At 46.9% G+C, this 18188-nt stretch overlaps 1 protein-coding gene across 11 annotated transcripts in view; it reads right to left on the bottom strand.

Moving 5' to 3' along the window:
• Positions 1 to 18188, bottom strand: part of TANC2 (tetratricopeptide repeat, ankyrin repeat and coiled-coil containing 2) — a 151229-nt gene that overhangs the window by 9923 nt on the left and 123118 nt on the right. For 10 of the 11 annotated variants that reach the window (XM_074557737.1, XM_074557742.1, XM_074557740.1 and 7 more), the window contains 11 exons: positions 17537 to 17645; positions 15228 to 15350; positions 13638 to 13874; positions 11445 to 11630; positions 9984 to 10077; positions 6783 to 6916; positions 6116 to 6239; positions 3840 to 4015; positions 2890 to 3022; positions 2303 to 2332; positions 1322 to 1413 (listed from right to left, as the gene is read on the bottom strand). In XM_074557737.1, the coding sequence (XP_074413838.1) occupies positions 1322 to 1413; positions 2303 to 2332; positions 2890 to 3022; positions 3840 to 4015; positions 6116 to 6239; positions 6783 to 6916; positions 9984 to 10077; positions 11445 to 11630; positions 13638 to 13874; positions 15228 to 15350; positions 17537 to 17645 (1438 nt within the window). The remainder of the gene's footprint in view (positions 1 to 1321; positions 1414 to 2302; positions 2333 to 2889; positions 3023 to 3839; positions 4016 to 6115; positions 6240 to 6782; positions 6917 to 9983; positions 10078 to 11444; positions 11631 to 13637; positions 13875 to 15227; positions 15351 to 17536; positions 17646 to 18188) is intronic. The other variant, XM_074557739.1, reaches the window with a different exon arrangement.

Below are 18188 nucleotides of genomic sequence, written 5' to 3' on the forward strand. Positions count from 1 at the left end.
ACATCTGAGCTGGAAAGGCAGATGCCATGCACAAGTTGAGATCTCCCACTTCATACAGGAGCTGTCACGCTACAGCAGGAAACGTGGAGAAATGGTGTTAACTCGATACAACTCCATCTGGTTCTTGGCTGGATGGTCTTTTGAGCTGGGTGATCAGTTACCCATTCCCGGAAAACACCCTCCACCCAAAGCTTAATGCACATCCAGGAGGGTAAGGAACACAAACTGTGGGACTTTGTGGAGCTCTGGGGCTCAGAGAAGCCTCTGCAACAGCAAAGACAAATGTTACAGCACTGCTGTGGCTCTGAACTTGGACAAACAGGGTGAGATTCACCTCCCTGGACTTCAGATGTCTAAAACTCTACATCTAAGTCTGTTAAGTGGGTTCCTTTTATAATTATTGGTATGCAACAGTCACCTTCAAAGGTGACTCATCTCTGCTATTTTGGGCAACTAATTTTGGGATGGGATGATGTGCACCCTGAAGGGGGGCAGCCAACACAGGGTGAGAGAAAGAGGGCAGGATGGGATCTAGGACACACACAGTTCCTCAGAACACAGACATAAATCCTGCAGCTACAAACAGTGACTTTTAAAAACCGGTAGACTCAGGTTTCTCAGCTGTATCATGTATCTCTGGCAGGTAACTCCTACAATGCCAGCTTTGCCGATTTTCTGCTTCACCCTTAGAGCCTCACAGTGAATCACTGTTGTACTTGCACAATTTCTATGTGTGTGCAAATCCCCAGGTTTTAAAGACTGGCTTAAAATAAACAGAGAGCAAAAAAAGACAACCTAACTGTAACAGTGGAATGTCTCCCATGGGCTAAAGGACATGACAAAGCCAGCTGTGTCCTGACAACCTGTTCTCATTGCAAGAAGTTTATTCTGGGAGTTTTTCTGGGCTATTCTATCCTGTTGCCTTGACCCCCAACAGTGAGCTCACTAGGTAATGACAAGGCTGCCAGACCTGATGCAATGACAGCAGCACTCCCAACAAACACTTAGGTCCTGCTGTTTTCAGAGAGGAAATGAAGTGCTGGCTCTAATCCAATGCAACTTGGCTTTGTTTCAGCTTTGTTACAGATTTGGGCAATCAATCCTCTCTTCTCCAACCCCTCTAACCAAAACCAAACAGTTTAGAACACAAGGAATGCTGTGAGTGGGAGCTTTTATTTGCCATGGGTAAAGGCAGCAGCTTCAGGATCACAGAACCATTTAGGCTGGGGAGAACCAACCACTGACCCAACATGGCCAAAACCTCACACCAAGTGATGCTGCAAGTCACATCTGTTCCAAGTTCCAATCCCACCCTTCTCACCTTGTAAAACATGTCTCCCTCCTCCATCAGCTTGCTCAACAGGATGATCATGATGTCAGGTTTGGAGGTTGCCATTGCCCAAGTTGCTGGACCTGTAGTGTACAGGATGCATGATGGGTAAAGAACTCATACAATGCAAGGGTGGTAGGAAGCTGGGTGGAAAAAAATACCCTGGGGTGGGAATTTCTGCTGGAGAGAACAACTTGGCATGGTCAAAGGGCAGAGTGCTCCAAAGGACTGAGCTGACAATTCCTCTGACACCTAAATTAATGTCATCCCCCTTGCAATGGTTTTCCTTTACAGTCATTAAGGCTAATTCCTGTGGCCTGGGAAAGCATGGAGCAGTTTCCACAAGAGGGCAGTGCTGAATATGGGACATGCTGAGATGGGGGAAACAAACTGTATTTAAAGGAAAAATCAGAGTGGTTACATAAAAGCATTTCTACACTCAAATCTATGGACGTGTACTAGGGAATCTGCAGTTTGACTGTTGATAGGTGGTTTGTGGTTAAGTGGATTGTGATTTCCAGCTTCACAAGATGTGAAAGGCTAGAGTAAAAAATCCATTAAGGCAGAAAAAAATGACAAAGGGAAGGCTGTGTGTAAGTGCTGCTGGTGCTGAAGGCATCACTGGGCTGGGGGCACTGGCTCTGCACAGGGGCCACCCTGCAGGGCCAGCTCCTATCTCAAGGACTAATACTGGGAGGGAAGGGGTGGCAAAAATTTGAGGACAGCTCATTAGTGTGGGTGAAGAGTCAGTCAACAATATTCTATAAGTAGATTCAGTACGTTTTGGGGGAAGGAGGTTAGTTTTTGAGTTCAAGTTATTCTCTGCAACAGTCATTAAAAAAATTATTTGAAGGTGAGGTAAATTAAAAAGATTAGAGGTGTTGGGGACGCATGCAGACTAAATCAAACAGGAGAAAGCAAGGCTAACAAAGCTATCAGATCGAAGCTGATGCTGACAGCAATGAGATATACCTCGTGGGCGACTCGGTAACGTCTGACAACCTTCAAAGAAAGGAGAAAACAAGAAGTTGTAGGAGAGAGGGGGGAAAAAAATGGATGAAGGTGAGAAAAAAAAAAAAAAAAGAAAGGAAAAAAGCAGCTGTGAGAGGCAGGCAGCGAGGAAGCCAATGCACCAGCAAAATCCCCTTTCACAGGAAAACGTAACGTGAGCGGCTGTGTGGCGCAGTGCAGGTACACTGAGGTCTGGAAGCATACACAGAGCAAGTGAACGCAGCAGCTCACAGCAAGGCATGGACAGACTACACTTGGCAACTCAGACTAGTAAAGATAGAAAAAGCATTACCAGAGGAAAGACCTTGCCAAAGAAACAGTTGTTTATTGATTAACTTTTGCTAAGTAATACGACAGGTAAAAAAATAAAGTCCCCATTTTACGAAAGAGAACCAAGTAGTCCTGACTCGCCGTCTGCTTTCGGAGTGTGAAGCAGTGGCCGGGCCTGAGGCTGCCTCTGGGTTATACTTGTATTTTTTAGGATGCCAGCCCCACTGTTTGAGTCCTGACTGAGCACAGAGCTGATGGCAGTGTCCCCCTGTTCCTACCTATCTTTGCTCCTTTCTTCAGGAGGGTGACGACAACCGAGGTGTTGCGGCATCCCACTGCTCTGTCCAGGGGCCGCATCCCACTGTAGTCAACGTGCTCGATCATGGCCCCATGGTCCACCAGGAACTGAACCTGCAATGAGAAGCCCAACAGTCAGTTCTGCTCTTGGCTGAGACCCCCACACAGTGCTGGGGATGTAGGATCAGCAGGGGCTTGCTCTTCTCCACTGCCTGGGCTAAAAGCATCTCCACGGTGTCTGATGTACATGGTGGGAACCAGGCTGAGAGAGGGGATTCTGTCCCTCTACTCCATTGTGGTCTCTGGTGAGACTGGAGAGCTGTATCCAGCTCAGGAAGGACAGCAACCTGCTGGAGCAAGGCCATGGAGATGCTCCAAAGGATGGAGCACCTCTGTTAAGGAGGCTGGGAGAATTGGCATTGTTCAGCCTGGAAAAGACAAAGCTCCAGGAAAACCTTAGAGCCCCTTCCAGTGCCTAAAGGGGCTCTAAAAAGGTTGGAGAGGGACTTTGGACAAGGGCCTGGAATGACAGAACAATGGGGAATGCTTTAAATGGAAAAACAGTAGGTTTTGACTGGATATTAGGAAGAAGTCCTTCCCTGCACTGGTGGTGAGGCCCTGGCACAGGGTGCCCAGAGAAGTTATGGCCTCCCCATCCCTTGAAGTGTTCAAGGCCAGGCTGGACAGAGCTTGGAGCAACCTGGGATAGTGTGAGGTGTCCCTGCCCATGGCACAGGAGAGAGTGAGATGGTTCTTAATTCCCTTCCAATTCAAACCATTCTGGGATTCTGGGATCAGCTTCTGCGGAAGCACCTTCCCATACGGAGGGCCATGACTACACATGTCCATTGCTACACCGAGCTGCACCGTTTGATTTTACGGCTTTTACAGCAGATTCCCCTTTTTCTCTGGGTGCGCCAGGGCCACTCACCACCTCAGCGTCGCCGTAGAACGCCGCCAGGTCCAGCGGCGTGCGGCCGTTCTTGTCCGCGTGGTCCGTGGCAGCTCCGTTCTCCACCAGGGAACGCACCACGGGCAGGTGGCCCTTCAGGCAGGCCCAGCTGAGCGCTGTCAAGCCCTCTTTGTCCATCAGAGAAATGGAGGCACCTGGAAGAACAAGCAGCACAGTTCACTTCTGAGCTCTCCGCTGTTTAGCACTGTTTACTGCAAACCCTGCTCAGCAATGACAGCCTGTTTTCAGAGAGCCCTGTACATAATTATTAATTCCTTTATTAACGTTCCTCCCACCACAGATCCCACCCTCTGTGGCAACTTCAAATACACTTGATGGGAACTGTGGCAAATGAGTTGATTCACACCAAGGTGCAAACTTTTTCACGCCTACCTCTGCAGGCTTTCCTGGCAAACATCTGAGTAGCATGGTAGATCTGACTTCCCTCATCTGAGACATCATCTTTTTTAACTGCCTTTTTTTTTAAAAAACTTAATCCAACCCCATTCCAGCCTGTGTGAGTCAGAGATGAAGACCATTTTGCTGTTTCAGCAGGTCACCATGGGGAATTAAGTCAATTCAGCTCTGTTCTCCTAAAAAAGCACATATTTTCCCTTCTTCACTCCCCTCCCCTTTACCCAAAAGCACACAATTTCCAGCAGTATTTCTTCCTGAACTTTACCCAATATAAATACAACGTTGTGGGATACACTACTGCCAACTGCAAGCCAGGGAGAGGAGGACTTGACGTTTTCTTGGATGAGGAAATGGCGCTGCCATACCAACGGGTCAGTATTGCTCCACACGGCATATGGATAGGGATATGAGAGCTGAACAGCAGCTTTAACTGAACACTCCTCTTCATGGCATGAAGACAACTCCTGTTGCCATGGCACAGCCCTGGCTGTGGCTCTGGAGAGTGCAGAGATTATCTGTGCCAGCTCTGCTGCTCCGAGGAGCTGCAGCTACCTGCGGGATGCTCCTGCCAGCAGCTGGGATGAATTGAGGCTGCAGTGCTTTTCTCCTGGAGGCAAACTCTAAACCTCCCAGCATGAGACTCCCTGCCTCTAGAATCTTCAGCAAATGTGGGTGTGATTGAATTTCCAAAATGTTCCCGCTCATCCCAGCTGACACAGCCCCGGTCTGCACAGGCTGCCCAGCTGAAAGCAGACTGAGAGTTCTCCCTGCTGGCACAAACTGTTTGTGGAGGAGTACAGCATGGCAATGTTTGCTCCAGGTGTGCTCAGAAACCTCTGGCCAGAGCTCTCAGCACAGCGTGGAGTGAGGGGAGGAGGCAAACAGCACCTGGAGCCATCAGGAATGCCAAGGTGGGACAAGGGGTACAAGGTACAGGCTCAGGGAGGGCAGTGTAGAATCACAGACTCATCTAGGTTGGAAAACACTTTAGTATCATTGAATCCAACTGTTCCACCAGCACTGCCAAGCTCTCCACGAACCATGTCTCCAAGTGCCACATCTTTAAATCCCTTGAATCTCTCCAGGAAAGGGAGCTCCACAACTGCCCTCAGCAGCCTGTGCCAGGGCTGAACAACCCCTTCATCCCTCCCCCAGAGAAACCTGAGGCTCTTTCCTCTAGTGCCTTATTCCCTGGGAGCAGAGCCCAACCTCCATCTGGCTTCCTCCTCCTGCCAGGATGTTGTGCAGAGTCAGAAGGTTCCCCCCCGAGCCTCCTTTTCTCCAGGCTGACCTGCTCCCAGCTCCCTCAGCCAGATCCTTCCCCACCTCTGTTTTCTTCTTTGGACACGCTCCAGCACCTCAACACATTGCCAGTGTTTTCTCACATTGCCCACACTGTACCCAGGAACCATTCTGAAGCTGTGGGAAAGCCCCTCCAGATGATCCTGAGCTGACCCAAGCTCAATTTTTTCTCTGGATGAAGCTGAAGCTGGTGTGGTTGGATGCACCACAGCTGGTCCCAACACTGTTTCCTCACATTGCCCACAGTGCATCCATTCTGAAGCTGTGGGAAAGCCCCTCCAGATGATCCTGAACTGACCCAAGCCCAAATTTTGCTGGATGAAGCTGGAGCTGGTATGGTGGGATGCACCACAGCTGGTCCCAACACTGTGTTTCCTCACATTGCCCACAATGCACCCATTCTGAAGCTGTGGGAAAGCCCCTCCAGATGATCCTGAGCTGACCCAAGCTCAATTTTTTCCTCTGGATGAAGCTGAAGCTGGTGTGGTGGGATGCACCACAGCTGGTCCCCAACACCTCCCAGCACGTGCTCTGACCTTGTGCAAGCAGGAACTCCACAGTGCCCAGGTGTCCCTCGGAGGCAGCCATCATCAGCGGCGTCCGGCCCTGCTTGTCTGCCATGTTCACATCAGCACCGTGTGTCAGCAGGAGATCCACGATCTGCAGCACACAGAGCCAGGGTCACACGTGGAGACACAGCTGAGAAGATGCCAGAGCCAAGGAAAAGCAGAATAGACACCACATTCTAAAAACTCCCACCCCTACAGGCATGGTGGCCTCTGGGATTGCTGGATGGTTGACTGAGGATTGTGAAAATGAAGGGAGGTATAAGGACAGGAAAAATGTTCTGGTAAGTCATGAGCATCCTGTTTGCTTCTCAAATGGTGAGATAACCAGAGAAGCTGTGGCTGCCCCACCCCTGGAACTGTTCAAGGCCAGGCTGGATGGGGCTTGGAGAAACCTGGGATAGTGGAAGGTATCCCTGCCCATAGGAGGGGGATGGAATTAGATGATTAGATGATCACTATTCCATGACTCTATGATAACACAGGGCTGCAGCCAGCCAGAGCTTGGGGCGACAGAAGAACCAGTATCACTCCTTTTTGCTCTGACCACTCCCCAAAAGAGCTGGGGCTTGTCTTCTCCCTTCCAGCATGAGAGAAGGGACGGCCTGACCCAGCAGGGCGAGAGGAGCCCACTGACCTGCCAGTGTCCCTGTCTGACGGCGCTGAAGAGCGGCACGACCCCGCGGCGGTTGGGCTGCGCCACGGCGGCGCCCTGCTCCAGCAGCAGCCTGCACACCTCCAGCTTCCCGCGCCCCGCCGCCGCTGTCAGAGCTGCACGGGACAGGAAAACAGTCAGGGAGAGAGCCACAGGCTCACCGGGGTGTTCTCCTACCTGGAAATGGCTCTTTCTGCTGGATGGGGTCTGAAAGGTCAAAGCTGTCTCATGGCGGGAAAAAACGACAAAGAAAATGGGCTGGGTTGGTACAGCTTCCACTCTTGTAATTTTAGTTGCCTCAAAGGTCAACTCTTCCATGAAAAGTTTACATCATGTCACGGAATGAGGCTGTCTGGGACAATCAGCTTTTACTGTTTTCTGCAAGTCACAGTGAAATGGGATGAGAACCTCAATAAGTATAAAATAATCTTGGCTGAGGTTCAAGGGGTGTCTGAGGTTCAAATTGACTGAGGTTGAAGCTGTGACTTAGGTTCAGGTTTAGCTGCAAAGAAATGTGATCATGATTTCAATGCTGTTTTCCCTAATGCCAAAGCCATAGGCTGTGAGGCCAAATGTATCTGAGAAGGGGCACAATATCCAGAGAAAATAAAGGTCTTCAGGTACTTGACAAGACCTTCTGCAACCTGGCACTGCCTCGTGCCACCATGAGTACAAGGGAGCAAGTGAGGGATCAAGCAGGAGGCACTGGCAGATCCTGCCAGCCACTGATATCCGTCACATTTGTGGCTTTTCTTTGTCCAAACAAGCACAGAGCAGTGTAATCCAGATGGAGGACTTGTAACTTCCATATCCCACTTTAGTCTGTAGATCTTTGAGATCAGGGAAACAACTGGAAAGCAAAATAGGGTGGATTTGTTCACCTGTTTTCCAAAAAGAGCAGTATTTCTGGGCTTTGTTTCTGGCCAGGGCTGATCCTACCAGTCAGGGTCTTTGTGCAAACCCAAAAATATCTCTCATTTTCATATGCCCATGATATTACAGGCGGGTAGAAGCAACACCTGAGAGCTCCTTCCCATATAAAATGTGCTCTGTTAACTCAGAAGTGTGGTTGAGTTAGAGAACACATATTCAATCTGAAAATAGTTCCAAGTTCAGGACCTGCCGGTGGCTCGTTTCAGTGTTAATTTTAGATTTTCTGGTTCCTCCCTCTCCCTAACTTTCTGTGCACTTCAGCACAGCTCCACTGGCTCCACGTTCTGCTGCTTCTGGTAGGAGTTGGAGCAGAAGGTGGGAGTCTATTTCTGACTGATGTCGCTTGTTTTTTCTTTGAAATACATTTCTGTGGGTTGGCCGATTACAAGGTGTTGATGGGTTTCCAACTGCAACACTGTTAATGGTGTGGGATTTAATTAATTCTCAATTCTCTTCCATATTATGGCCGAATTTTCTTCTCTTGGGGTTGAGAGACAGCAAGAGTTAAATGAAAAATCATTTTGCTGCCACAAGCAGAACGTTCTGCAAAATCTATAATCAGATCCATGTGGGTTTAAAACGTAAGCTACAAATATAGAAGGAAGCAGAGGGATTGGCATGCAGGGCTGCTGAATTCCACTGCTAAACCTGCTTGCACTCGAAATGTTGCAGGTTAATTTGACGCATTTTACATCAAAATTACTTATGTTTGTGACAATGAAAATATTGTGAATCACTCCAGTGTTTGGTGTTTGTTCTTCGGAGAAGGCTTTACAGAAACAGGATTATTTGATCCATAAACTGTCTACTTTCCTTTGCAATTCCTTCTTTCTGCAGTGACACATCTTTCTGCTGCTCTGTCCCTCCAGGTCCAAGCAATTGGAGCAGGGATGTGGCTCCAGCCTGTCCTTTGCAGCTCCAGCTCCAGGAAAGCTCAAAAGGAGCCAGACCTTGCTCCTCCAGGAGGAATTAAGGAGGATGAAAATGGGCTGGTTTGAAGTTTCACAGTCAGGTGAGTCCAGCCAAGGAGCAGCAACCAGGACCCAGCGCTGGTAAAAGGAATTGTGCAGCTTTTCCACGAGGATGTAGTTCCAGAAGGACCACTCACCGTGCAACAACCAAGTCCTGGCATAAACACCACACAACAACTGCTGTGTTTCTCAAAACAGCTCAAACAGAGCCTGAGACCAGGTTCAGGCGTGGATGTGCCCATCTCCATCAGCAAACCACAGCCTCCGACACCAGGGATCTGCAACAGCGTATTCTGTTTCTGCTGCTGTGTTTTCTTGTAGAAAAAACAACTTTATCTGGAGAAGGAATCATTAAAGGGCTCCTATCCAGCACGTGTATCTGTTTCGCAGCCTGGCAGCAAGACAAACACTCTGATGGAGATGTTTTTTGCACCTCCAACTCTGATGGAGATAGCATAAGTGACTCAGACACTTTTCTGCTGGGTTTTGATGTTAGCTCTGTCCCAGGGGGAAATGCTCCATCTGGAATTGGCTGTACTGTGCTGTCAGCAATTCCTAAACTTATGATGTCACTTGGCACTGCCATTGGGATGATATCAGGCTGATATCATCGAGCCAGGCATTTGGTTCTGCTCTGCGGAAGATGAGACATGAGCAACAAGTACCAAAACTCAGACAAGCCAGGATTCAGATTTTCAGAGCAGACTGCTATTTTTAGGTGAAAACCTGCATTTCTGTCCAAATTTATTTAAACTCTCTATTTATTTTTGGGAAAATAAATAATACAGTTATGTGACAGTGAGTCTTGAGTTTTATATGAACTTACAGACTTGTTTCATGTAGACAAAAGGCTGCTCAGTTTGGTGGTTGGCTCATTTTTGCTCATTTTCCCATCACACCTACCACCAATTTTAATGTAAAAGTGCATATTCCTTTGAGATGGCTCCCCAGTTTGTGTATGATTTGTCCATCCCAAATCCACATTCCCAACTGTCCCAGTTACTCAGAACCCCACTCTGACAGAGAAACTCCAAGGTGTCTGGTTAGTCCAGCTTTTTGCATTCTGGGAGGCAGAGGTGGGGCACAACAGAGATGGAAACAGGCTGGGAATGTCAGAGATACCCAGGGAAGGGAAGGGAAGGGAAGGGAAGGGAAGGGAAGGGAAGGGAAGGGAAGGGAAGGGAAGGGAAGGGAAGGGAAGGGAAGGGAAGGGAAGGGAAGGGAAGGGAAGGGAAGGGAAGGGAAGGGAAGGGAAGGAGACAGCTTCTACAGAAATCACCTGTCTCTCCCCAGAGGCTGTCAAAGCTGTTGATCTGTGCTCTCTCCACCTCCTCTTCATCTTTTTCTGGAAGATCGAGCAGGTAGGAGACGATCTGAAACAAAATGATGTGTCAGATCATGAACTGGAATGTGTTATACAGGAACTGCTGACACCACCACACGAGCTGCTTGTAATACACAGAGGAAAGGGAACAGTCTCTGCCTGGCACCTTGAGATCAAGGAAATATTCCTTTCTGAGATTAATCACTGAACTTGCTGCCCCGTACAAGCAAAAAAACCTTACCAAGTGTCCGGATATGATGGCAATGATGAGAATTGGTAGGGTCAGCTCCCTGAGACTGTGTCTGATCTGTTAGAGACAACCTGGTGTGTGCAGTGGGTACCTCCTGGAGGAGGTGAGGCTGAGAGGAGGTATTTGGTAGGAAAGAAACTCATTCTTAAGGGAAGGAGAAGGAACTGTGGGTCAATGGGGCTCTTTGGAGTACTCATGGCAGTGCTGGGCTTGGCACTGGCTCAACGACCTTAATGGTCTCTTCCAACCTAAACTATTCTATATATAATTTTCCCCATCATGTATCTTTGTCAGGATGGCAGGAGGAAGCTCTCTGGCTCTTCTCTCCCTCGACACACAGTCCAAAGTTACATTTCTCACACTCCCCATCCGTGCTGGAGGAGCGGCGCAGGCAACGCGTGTCCATCCACCTTTAAAGTTTACTCCAAAAGTTTATTCTGACTACTGAAAGGCTTGTTATCCTTCCTCTCCTGGATGCCTGCCCAGACCACAGGGTTTGCCAAGGGATCTGTTATAGGAATATGAATCCCAATATAACCAGTTAGATGGTGCCTGGGCCAGTTCTGACCCTCGCTGCTGGGCCAAAGGCAGCACTGTGGTGCTTTACCCCAGAGATACCTTGGCTGGCGGAGAGTGCAGCGGGGCACTGAGCAAGTCCAGGCTTGTCAGGAACTCCGTTTACCTCAGGAGAGAGAGCTTCTGGCGATGGTGAAGATAAGAAAGGGAGTGGATTCTGCTAGAGGGTTATATCCAGATGTTTATTCCATGGGTGCAGAGGTCTGCACTGGGACAATTCCTCCAACAGAATGGAGGCCGCATGGTCTCATTAACATTTTAAGCTCAGGGCAGGGGAAGGGGAGGGGACAGGTGAGCCACCAACCAGGTGAAGGGGCAGGGTCTCAAGGGACTTGGGACACCAATCACACGACACCTTGCTGGTATGTTAGCCTGATTGACAGGGCACACTCAGCGAGGGGCGAGGGGGAAGGGAGAAGGTAAAACAGGACATTGCAACACACCGCAACAATCTGTGAACACTGGGATGCCACAGGGAGGAAGAGCAGGACGGAACCACTCCGGACTCCACCTGCAGAGGTTCCCTGGTGAGTGGGCAGGAAAAGGCCAAGCCCTGGTGTCGCTCTGTGCAGAGGCAGAGCAGGCCCTACCTCGGTGTAGCCCATGCTGGCAGCAGCAATCAGCGCCTGCTGGATGGCGTGGCTCTTCTTGAACACTCCCTGCTGCTGGCCAGCCATGCTCCAGTCACACTGGATCAGGAACTTCACCACCTCCAAGTGTCCCCTGAGAGCAGCATGCACCAGGGCACACTGCCCGTTCTTGTCCAAATGATCCACCTGGAAAAGAGAAGAAACAATCCCATTAAACAAAATCATGAGCAACGCATCTTTGCTTCTTCAGAGTTTCTGACCCCTGTTTCAAAATAATGCCACATGTGCAAAATGTGCATTTTTCTGGTAAACTGTCACTTCCATGGCCAGAAAACAAACACTTCCAAAACAATGTCCCAGGCCCTGGCATTATCTTGGCCACAAATGTTTGGTTTGGGGAAAATATAATTACTTTTCTTTTAGGTTTCTCCTGTTTTCTTCAAAAACTCAAAAGATTACAAAAATATTTTTTCTGTTGTGTTCTGATGTCCAGCATTCAAATTTTCTTGTGCATGGAAATGCTATAACCTGGCCCTGGACACTTCTGGGGATCCAGGGGCAGCCACAGCTTCTCTGGGAACCTGTGCCAGGGCCTGACGCTAAATTACAGTTATATAATACATATGAGAAATATTTAATATATTAAAACAAATTCACATCAATAATGTATCAATATTTCTCTTTTTTCAACTCCTTCAGTAATCAGTATTGCAATTTTCTGCCAATATCTCAGTCTTCAAACTACACCAAACTGTGTTTTTGGAGTATTTCTCAGTACTGTTAGGGATATTCAAGGAAAACTACTAGTGGCAGGACTTATGTCGCTAAACTCTCTGAAAATATCCAATAAAAGCAAAATTCTTTTTTTCCTTCATACCATCCGTACATTATTACAGACAACGCAACCCAGCAAGATTTAAACAGTCCCTCAGTCATCCTGACATCCATACCAAAACTACATAAACCCATATTTTGCCTTTTGAACTAAAATTAAAGATATAGGGAAACCACAAATTGTTTCCAGGAGGCTCTGCTTCAAAATTCAGCATAATTTTCTTCTTCAACAAAGCATTTTGACTTGAGTCATAATATACAATTAAAACTCCACTCATCACAAAGCTAAACAAAGGGGATTTTTCTAGGACAAGCCTGATGAAAATTTTAGGAGAACGTGTCTCAGGGAGATATTTAAAGAATGTTTTGTGCTGGAAAAGCAGCGTTGCCACTTTAACCTTGTTAAAGTTCAAGGATTTCTCCAGAACATCCTTATGCAGGTCACCAGTGCAGCGTCACCAGGCAGCTCCTAGCCCAGACCTGAATTCCAGACACCAATTACCGACTCTCAGGAGTCGCTGTCGGTGTGGGACTTTCAAACCCACTATATTTCAGCAGAAAAAAGAACAAAACTAAAAGCAGCCTCCTGGTTTCCTCTGCTGGAGGATGCTGCTCCATGTCCTGCCTGCAGCTCTGTATTTGTTTAGGTTTAGAGCAAGTTTGGGGAAGAATCTCTCCAAAGGAGCTTTGGTGGGAAAAGCAGATTTAATCGGCTCTTCTTCTTTTAACTGGTTTGGGAGGAAAGAAAAATATTTTTTTGGAGAAAGGTGGAAAAAAAACCCTGTTTATTAAACAATAAGACCAAAACAGTATCAAAACAATGAGACTCTTTGCTACTCTAAAAGAGATGACACACTGAGAAAACCCCGGGTTCAAGCAGCAGCTCACTCAGTCTCTGCTCAGTCCCTCAGTGCTGGAATTGTCGCAGGCCAGGCCTGGCCCGGTGGGCCACAGCTGCAGCTGCCGGTGCTCCCCTGGGTGTTCAGTCCAGAGCAGCTCCAAGAGGTCCAAAGAAAAGGGAAAAAAACAGTCCAGGGAACTTCTTTGCCTCAGCTAGCTAACACTAACTAAAAAGCAAAAGAAGAGCTCTCTGTCCCGCTGTCTGTCCGCAGACAACACAGTCAGGAGCAGGAATGTGGAGGAGTGCAGTGTCTGAAAACAAACTGTGTGCTTCTTCTCTCTCCCTCTTCACTCTCTGTAACACTCTTAAAGGTACAAAACTTATTATTATTCAACATAAACAGAATGAGACGATTGGGGATAAAAGCATCATATAGTCAACCCAGGACAAGCTCCTACCAAGCCTTGAGCACACGTGGAGCAGCTCAGATGAGCTCCTGAGCACCGCGGCTCCTTTACCTTGGCGCGTTTCTTGCACAGCAGCACCACGATGCTCAGGAAGCCGGCGGCGGCCGCGTAGCCCAGCGGGGTCAGGCCGCTCTCAGAAGCTGCGTCGACGTTGGCCCCAAACTCCAGGAGCAAGGCCACCATCTCTGCGTAGCCCAGGTGGGACTGGACACACAGCACGGGGGCGTTGTTCAGAACTTCCGTGCGGTAATTCACATTTGCGCCTCCTAAAATCAGCAGCCGACTGACCTGCGCAAGGAAGGAGAGGCTCAGGCTGAGCTTTACAGGAGTGATACCACAGCAGAAACCAGGGCTGTCGCAGACAACTTGGATGGAAAATCCTTTCCTTAGGATTTTTCCTCCTGAGAAGCTGACAGGCCTCAGGAACAAAACGTAAACATTGATTATCTGCTGCTGTGGAATGGAACAGGTGGATCTGTGATTGGTCTCATGTGGTTGTTTCTAATTAATGGCCAATCACAGTCAGCTGGCTTGGACTCTATGTCCGAGACAGAAGCTTTTGTTATCGTTCCTTTCTATTCTTAGCCAGCCTTCTGATGAAACCTTTTCTTCTATTCTTTTAGTCTAGTTTTAATGTGAAATATATAATAAAATAATAAATCAAGCCTTCTGAAACATGGACTCAGATCCTCGTCTCTTCCCTCATCCAAGAACCACTGTGAACACGGTGACACAGGGCCTTGACACATCCAAACAAACAAAAGGACACAGAATGCTCAGTAAAACCATCTGCCCAATAGATGGTCCCATTTGGTGCAGATGGAGCAGTTTAATCATTTCCCAAGAGGCTAGGAAGTGGTGTGAGGGTGCTGCCACCCTTTGTTTTGGAACAAAGCCACTCCAGCCCTGCTGCAGCATCTGGGGACATGGAGGGGATGAGGAATCAAAGCCCACAGCTGGAGAGGGCTGTGCTGAGCACCCTTCCCATGGGATTCCTCTGTCCCATTGCACGGCTCCCTTTGCCCTCAGCACGAGAGGAAATGCCTGCACCTGATGCTCCAGAGTGACAAGGAAGGGACATGGGACAGACACTGAGCTCACCTGGCCTGGCTGGGAAGGACCTGGGATAAACATCCTCCCATGTGAGAAAACAATTCCAAACCTGTTTCTCTGTCTGAGTAGAGATGGGCTCACCTAACTCAACACATTCATCTTTTACCACTGCAAAAGAAGTGCCTGAGCCAGCACATCCCATGTGCTGTTGGATTTGGAGTCACCTCAGAGTTCATGCCTATCTAAGCCAGAACCCTTCACAAATTCCAACATCCGTTAGCACATTCCACATCTTTGGGAAGGAAAAAAATCCCATTTTGCACAGGCACAAACTCACTATTTGCTCATTGCAATGAAAAGGAAATCCTTTGTCAAAGTAGCAGCGCTGACAGACCACCTCACATGGTAAAAAAATTCTCAGCTGACTGAAGGCCTCTCCTCAGCTCAGGACAAACACCCAGCAAGCTGCTCAGCCTGGCCAGGACACTGGACATGGCTCCTGTGAACACTCTGCATGGTCACTGCCCGTTGCTGGAGCTTCTTTTGTGAATTCTGAACCCCCCAGCCCTGCACCTCCTCCTCCAGTACCTTTATGTTTGGGGTGTAGAGATTTCTCAGAGATGCCAACGCCATTGAAAGACCTTCAGTACTGTAGGAGATCCAAAGCCCTTGCAGGATGGAGGAAGATACCCCAACTTTTTTACTCAGACCCTGAAAAAGAGGAAGGAACTTAGATCCACATTTACAAATGTGCTCAGTCACACTGGGCAGATCCTCCCGGGTCTCTGGACTTCACAGAAGTTTCAGGACAATTATGACTACACCCAAGATAATGTGAAAATTTGCCATATCTGACCTTCACAGTCAATTAATAAGCTTGTAGAAAATTACTTGTAAAGGTAATGTAGCCATCTCCAAGGTCAAGGAAAGGCAGGATTTAAATGTGAGCAACCAGACCCATTCAACACCCTCACAAAATGCCATGTTAGGAACACAGATTGCTGCTTTTTAAATTCTTAAATAAAGTACACAGTATCTGCTCACAGTGAGATAAATTCAGGAACTTTCAACCACAGCCAGGTATCTTGTACCACATTGTCTCCAACTTTTCTACCTGGTGTCCATGATCAGGTTACACACAATGTATTGAAGGCCTGACGTATTTTCCAGCACCCCTAATTGGCAGAACACATTCAAGCAGGTTTCTCCCCGCTGTGGAAGGAGCCACAATTTCTGCACAGCCGACAGATGTGAGTGAACAGCTGGATGGAGGAGCAGAGGGGTGGGATGGTGGCTGTCAGCATGCCCTGAGTGCTGCTGATTCCCCACCAAAGCCTGCTGATTCCATGGAAACTGCACGGGCATCTTGCACTGCACACTCAATTCTGTCTGCAAATGCAAACCCTGCTTTTTCTGCTCTCTCTGGCACTCCCACCCCTGCAAAGCAGCAGGGCCCCAGCTCTGGTTTGTGTGCCTGGGATTGGGATGGTGCCACAAAACCTCAGCACAAGGTGGGGTTTGTTTCCTCTCAAGGAATCATCATCCCAACCCCTTGCTGGACTCAACTGCAACCTCTGATTCCTCTGTGTGAAAGATAATCTGCAGCATCACCCAAGCCATCAACAGATTTGTCATCTGAAACGGTTTTATCACCAAAAGAAGCAATAGATTAGACAAGCTCTTATAAATAACAGCTCCGTGTACTTGTTTCCTTAAAATTCAGGGAGCTAAACCACAAAAGATACCTGCTGCTTGTGTTGAGGGAAAGAGAGCTCAGGAATTTGAGCCACTGTGAAATGCTGCTTTTGAAATGACACAACACAAGACATTAGAGGTCAATATTAAATTTCATGAACTCAGGATGGTGACACTGGAAAGGAAAAGCATTTTTATAATAAACAGTTAAAATAATTTAAAAATAGTTATACTACTATCAAGCCTATAAATAAGTTGCCTGAATCACCATCAGGAAAAGGAAAAGGGTAGATATTTTGAGAATAGCCCTCTAAAGATAATATGCTATAGAAATCTTAACTGTTGCATTAGAATATATATAGCATACACACTTAGATATTAGTGCAAGACATAAAAGGTGACATTTACCCCTTAAAGAAAAAGTACATTCAACACCATTATCATTCAGTTACCATTCAGGCAAAACCCTGCCCTACTTCTCATTTTTTAGCTCATATCTTCCCTTTCTAATTCCCCCTTCAGAACAGTGGGGCAGAGTGAATCCTTCACAAAAACAAATCCAAGTTTCATACAGCATCTAAACCATACAGAGATCAGATAAAAATACAGCCTTGTTTTTACTAGTGTTAAGCACCCACAGGTCCTAACACTTTTAAGAAAATCTGCATTTCCTGTGACCTTACAAATCCACCCTCTCATTCCCACCTTCTGGTGCCTGGGCCAGCAGGAAGAATGATATTTAATTTATGGGTCATATTGGTATTCACATCCAAGTTTTGCTTTTCAATTACCCAGGTCTTAAATGTCAGTGTGAAGAGAAGGATGGACCAATCAGCCAATTTCAACAACGATCAAATTTTCCCGTTACAACCTAAATTTTCATTAGACTCTTCAAAACCACTCTTTTTTAAAGATTTCCTTTTTTTTTCTAGATGCTGCTACAAGAATTCATCTTTCAGGGCAGGAAGCATCTTCTGGTAGAGAGCAATTTTAGGTAAGGAGGCTATCTGCTGAATTTACCATCTGAAGGAGGGTTTAATTTTAAGCATTTCTTAGGTACCACAGCCAATTTTCTAAACTCACTTCTACATGCTTCAGCAGCCTCAAGCAATCACATTTCTTACACCAACCCCACAATGAGACTGAGCGCTGCTGGTGCTGTGGATGAGGTTGGTGTAAACCTTCATCAGAATTTTTGTTACCTTAAAAATATGTGCTTTGAGGATGTGGTGTCCCAGTTCAATAGTCTGCTGTCTGTTTAATTTTCCTTCTTGTCGAGAAAACCAGAAGGCAAGCAGTGTGTGGCCACTCCTGAAATCAGAAGGAAAAGCGTGTCAATATTTCTCATTACACCAACAAAACACCTTCTGAAGACAAAAAATGCCAATCCTTCAACCACATCCAGCTTTGGGAAACAGAGCTGGCTGAATTCTCACTTGTAAACCAACAACTAATTGCATCCTTTATTATTGGTGATCACTGACAGCTCAAAACCCCTCAGACATTGGCAAACAGCAAACAAAACCAAACCCCAATATATTTTCTATATATATTTTCTATATATATTTCCTATACATATTTTTATATATATTTTCTATATATATTGTCTATATATATTTTCTATATATATTTTTATATATATTTTCTATATATATTTTCTATATATATTATTTTCTATATATATTATTTTCTATATATATATTTTCTACTGGGGAGTAAATGTAAATTTAGAAACACCAGAGGTACAATGCAATGAAAGCTCAAGTGCTACTTTTATTGTCATTTCAACAGAGGCAAACCACATTTGCAAAGCTTGTAACCGACCTGAAGCCACTAGAAAATGCTATATTTAAA

This window comes from Zonotrichia albicollis, chromosome 23 (assembly GCF_047830755.1).
Source record: "Zonotrichia albicollis isolate bZonAlb1 chromosome 23, bZonAlb1.hap1, whole genome shotgun sequence".
NCBI classification, from domain to species: domain Eukaryota; kingdom Metazoa; phylum Chordata; class Aves; order Passeriformes; family Passerellidae; genus Zonotrichia; species Zonotrichia albicollis.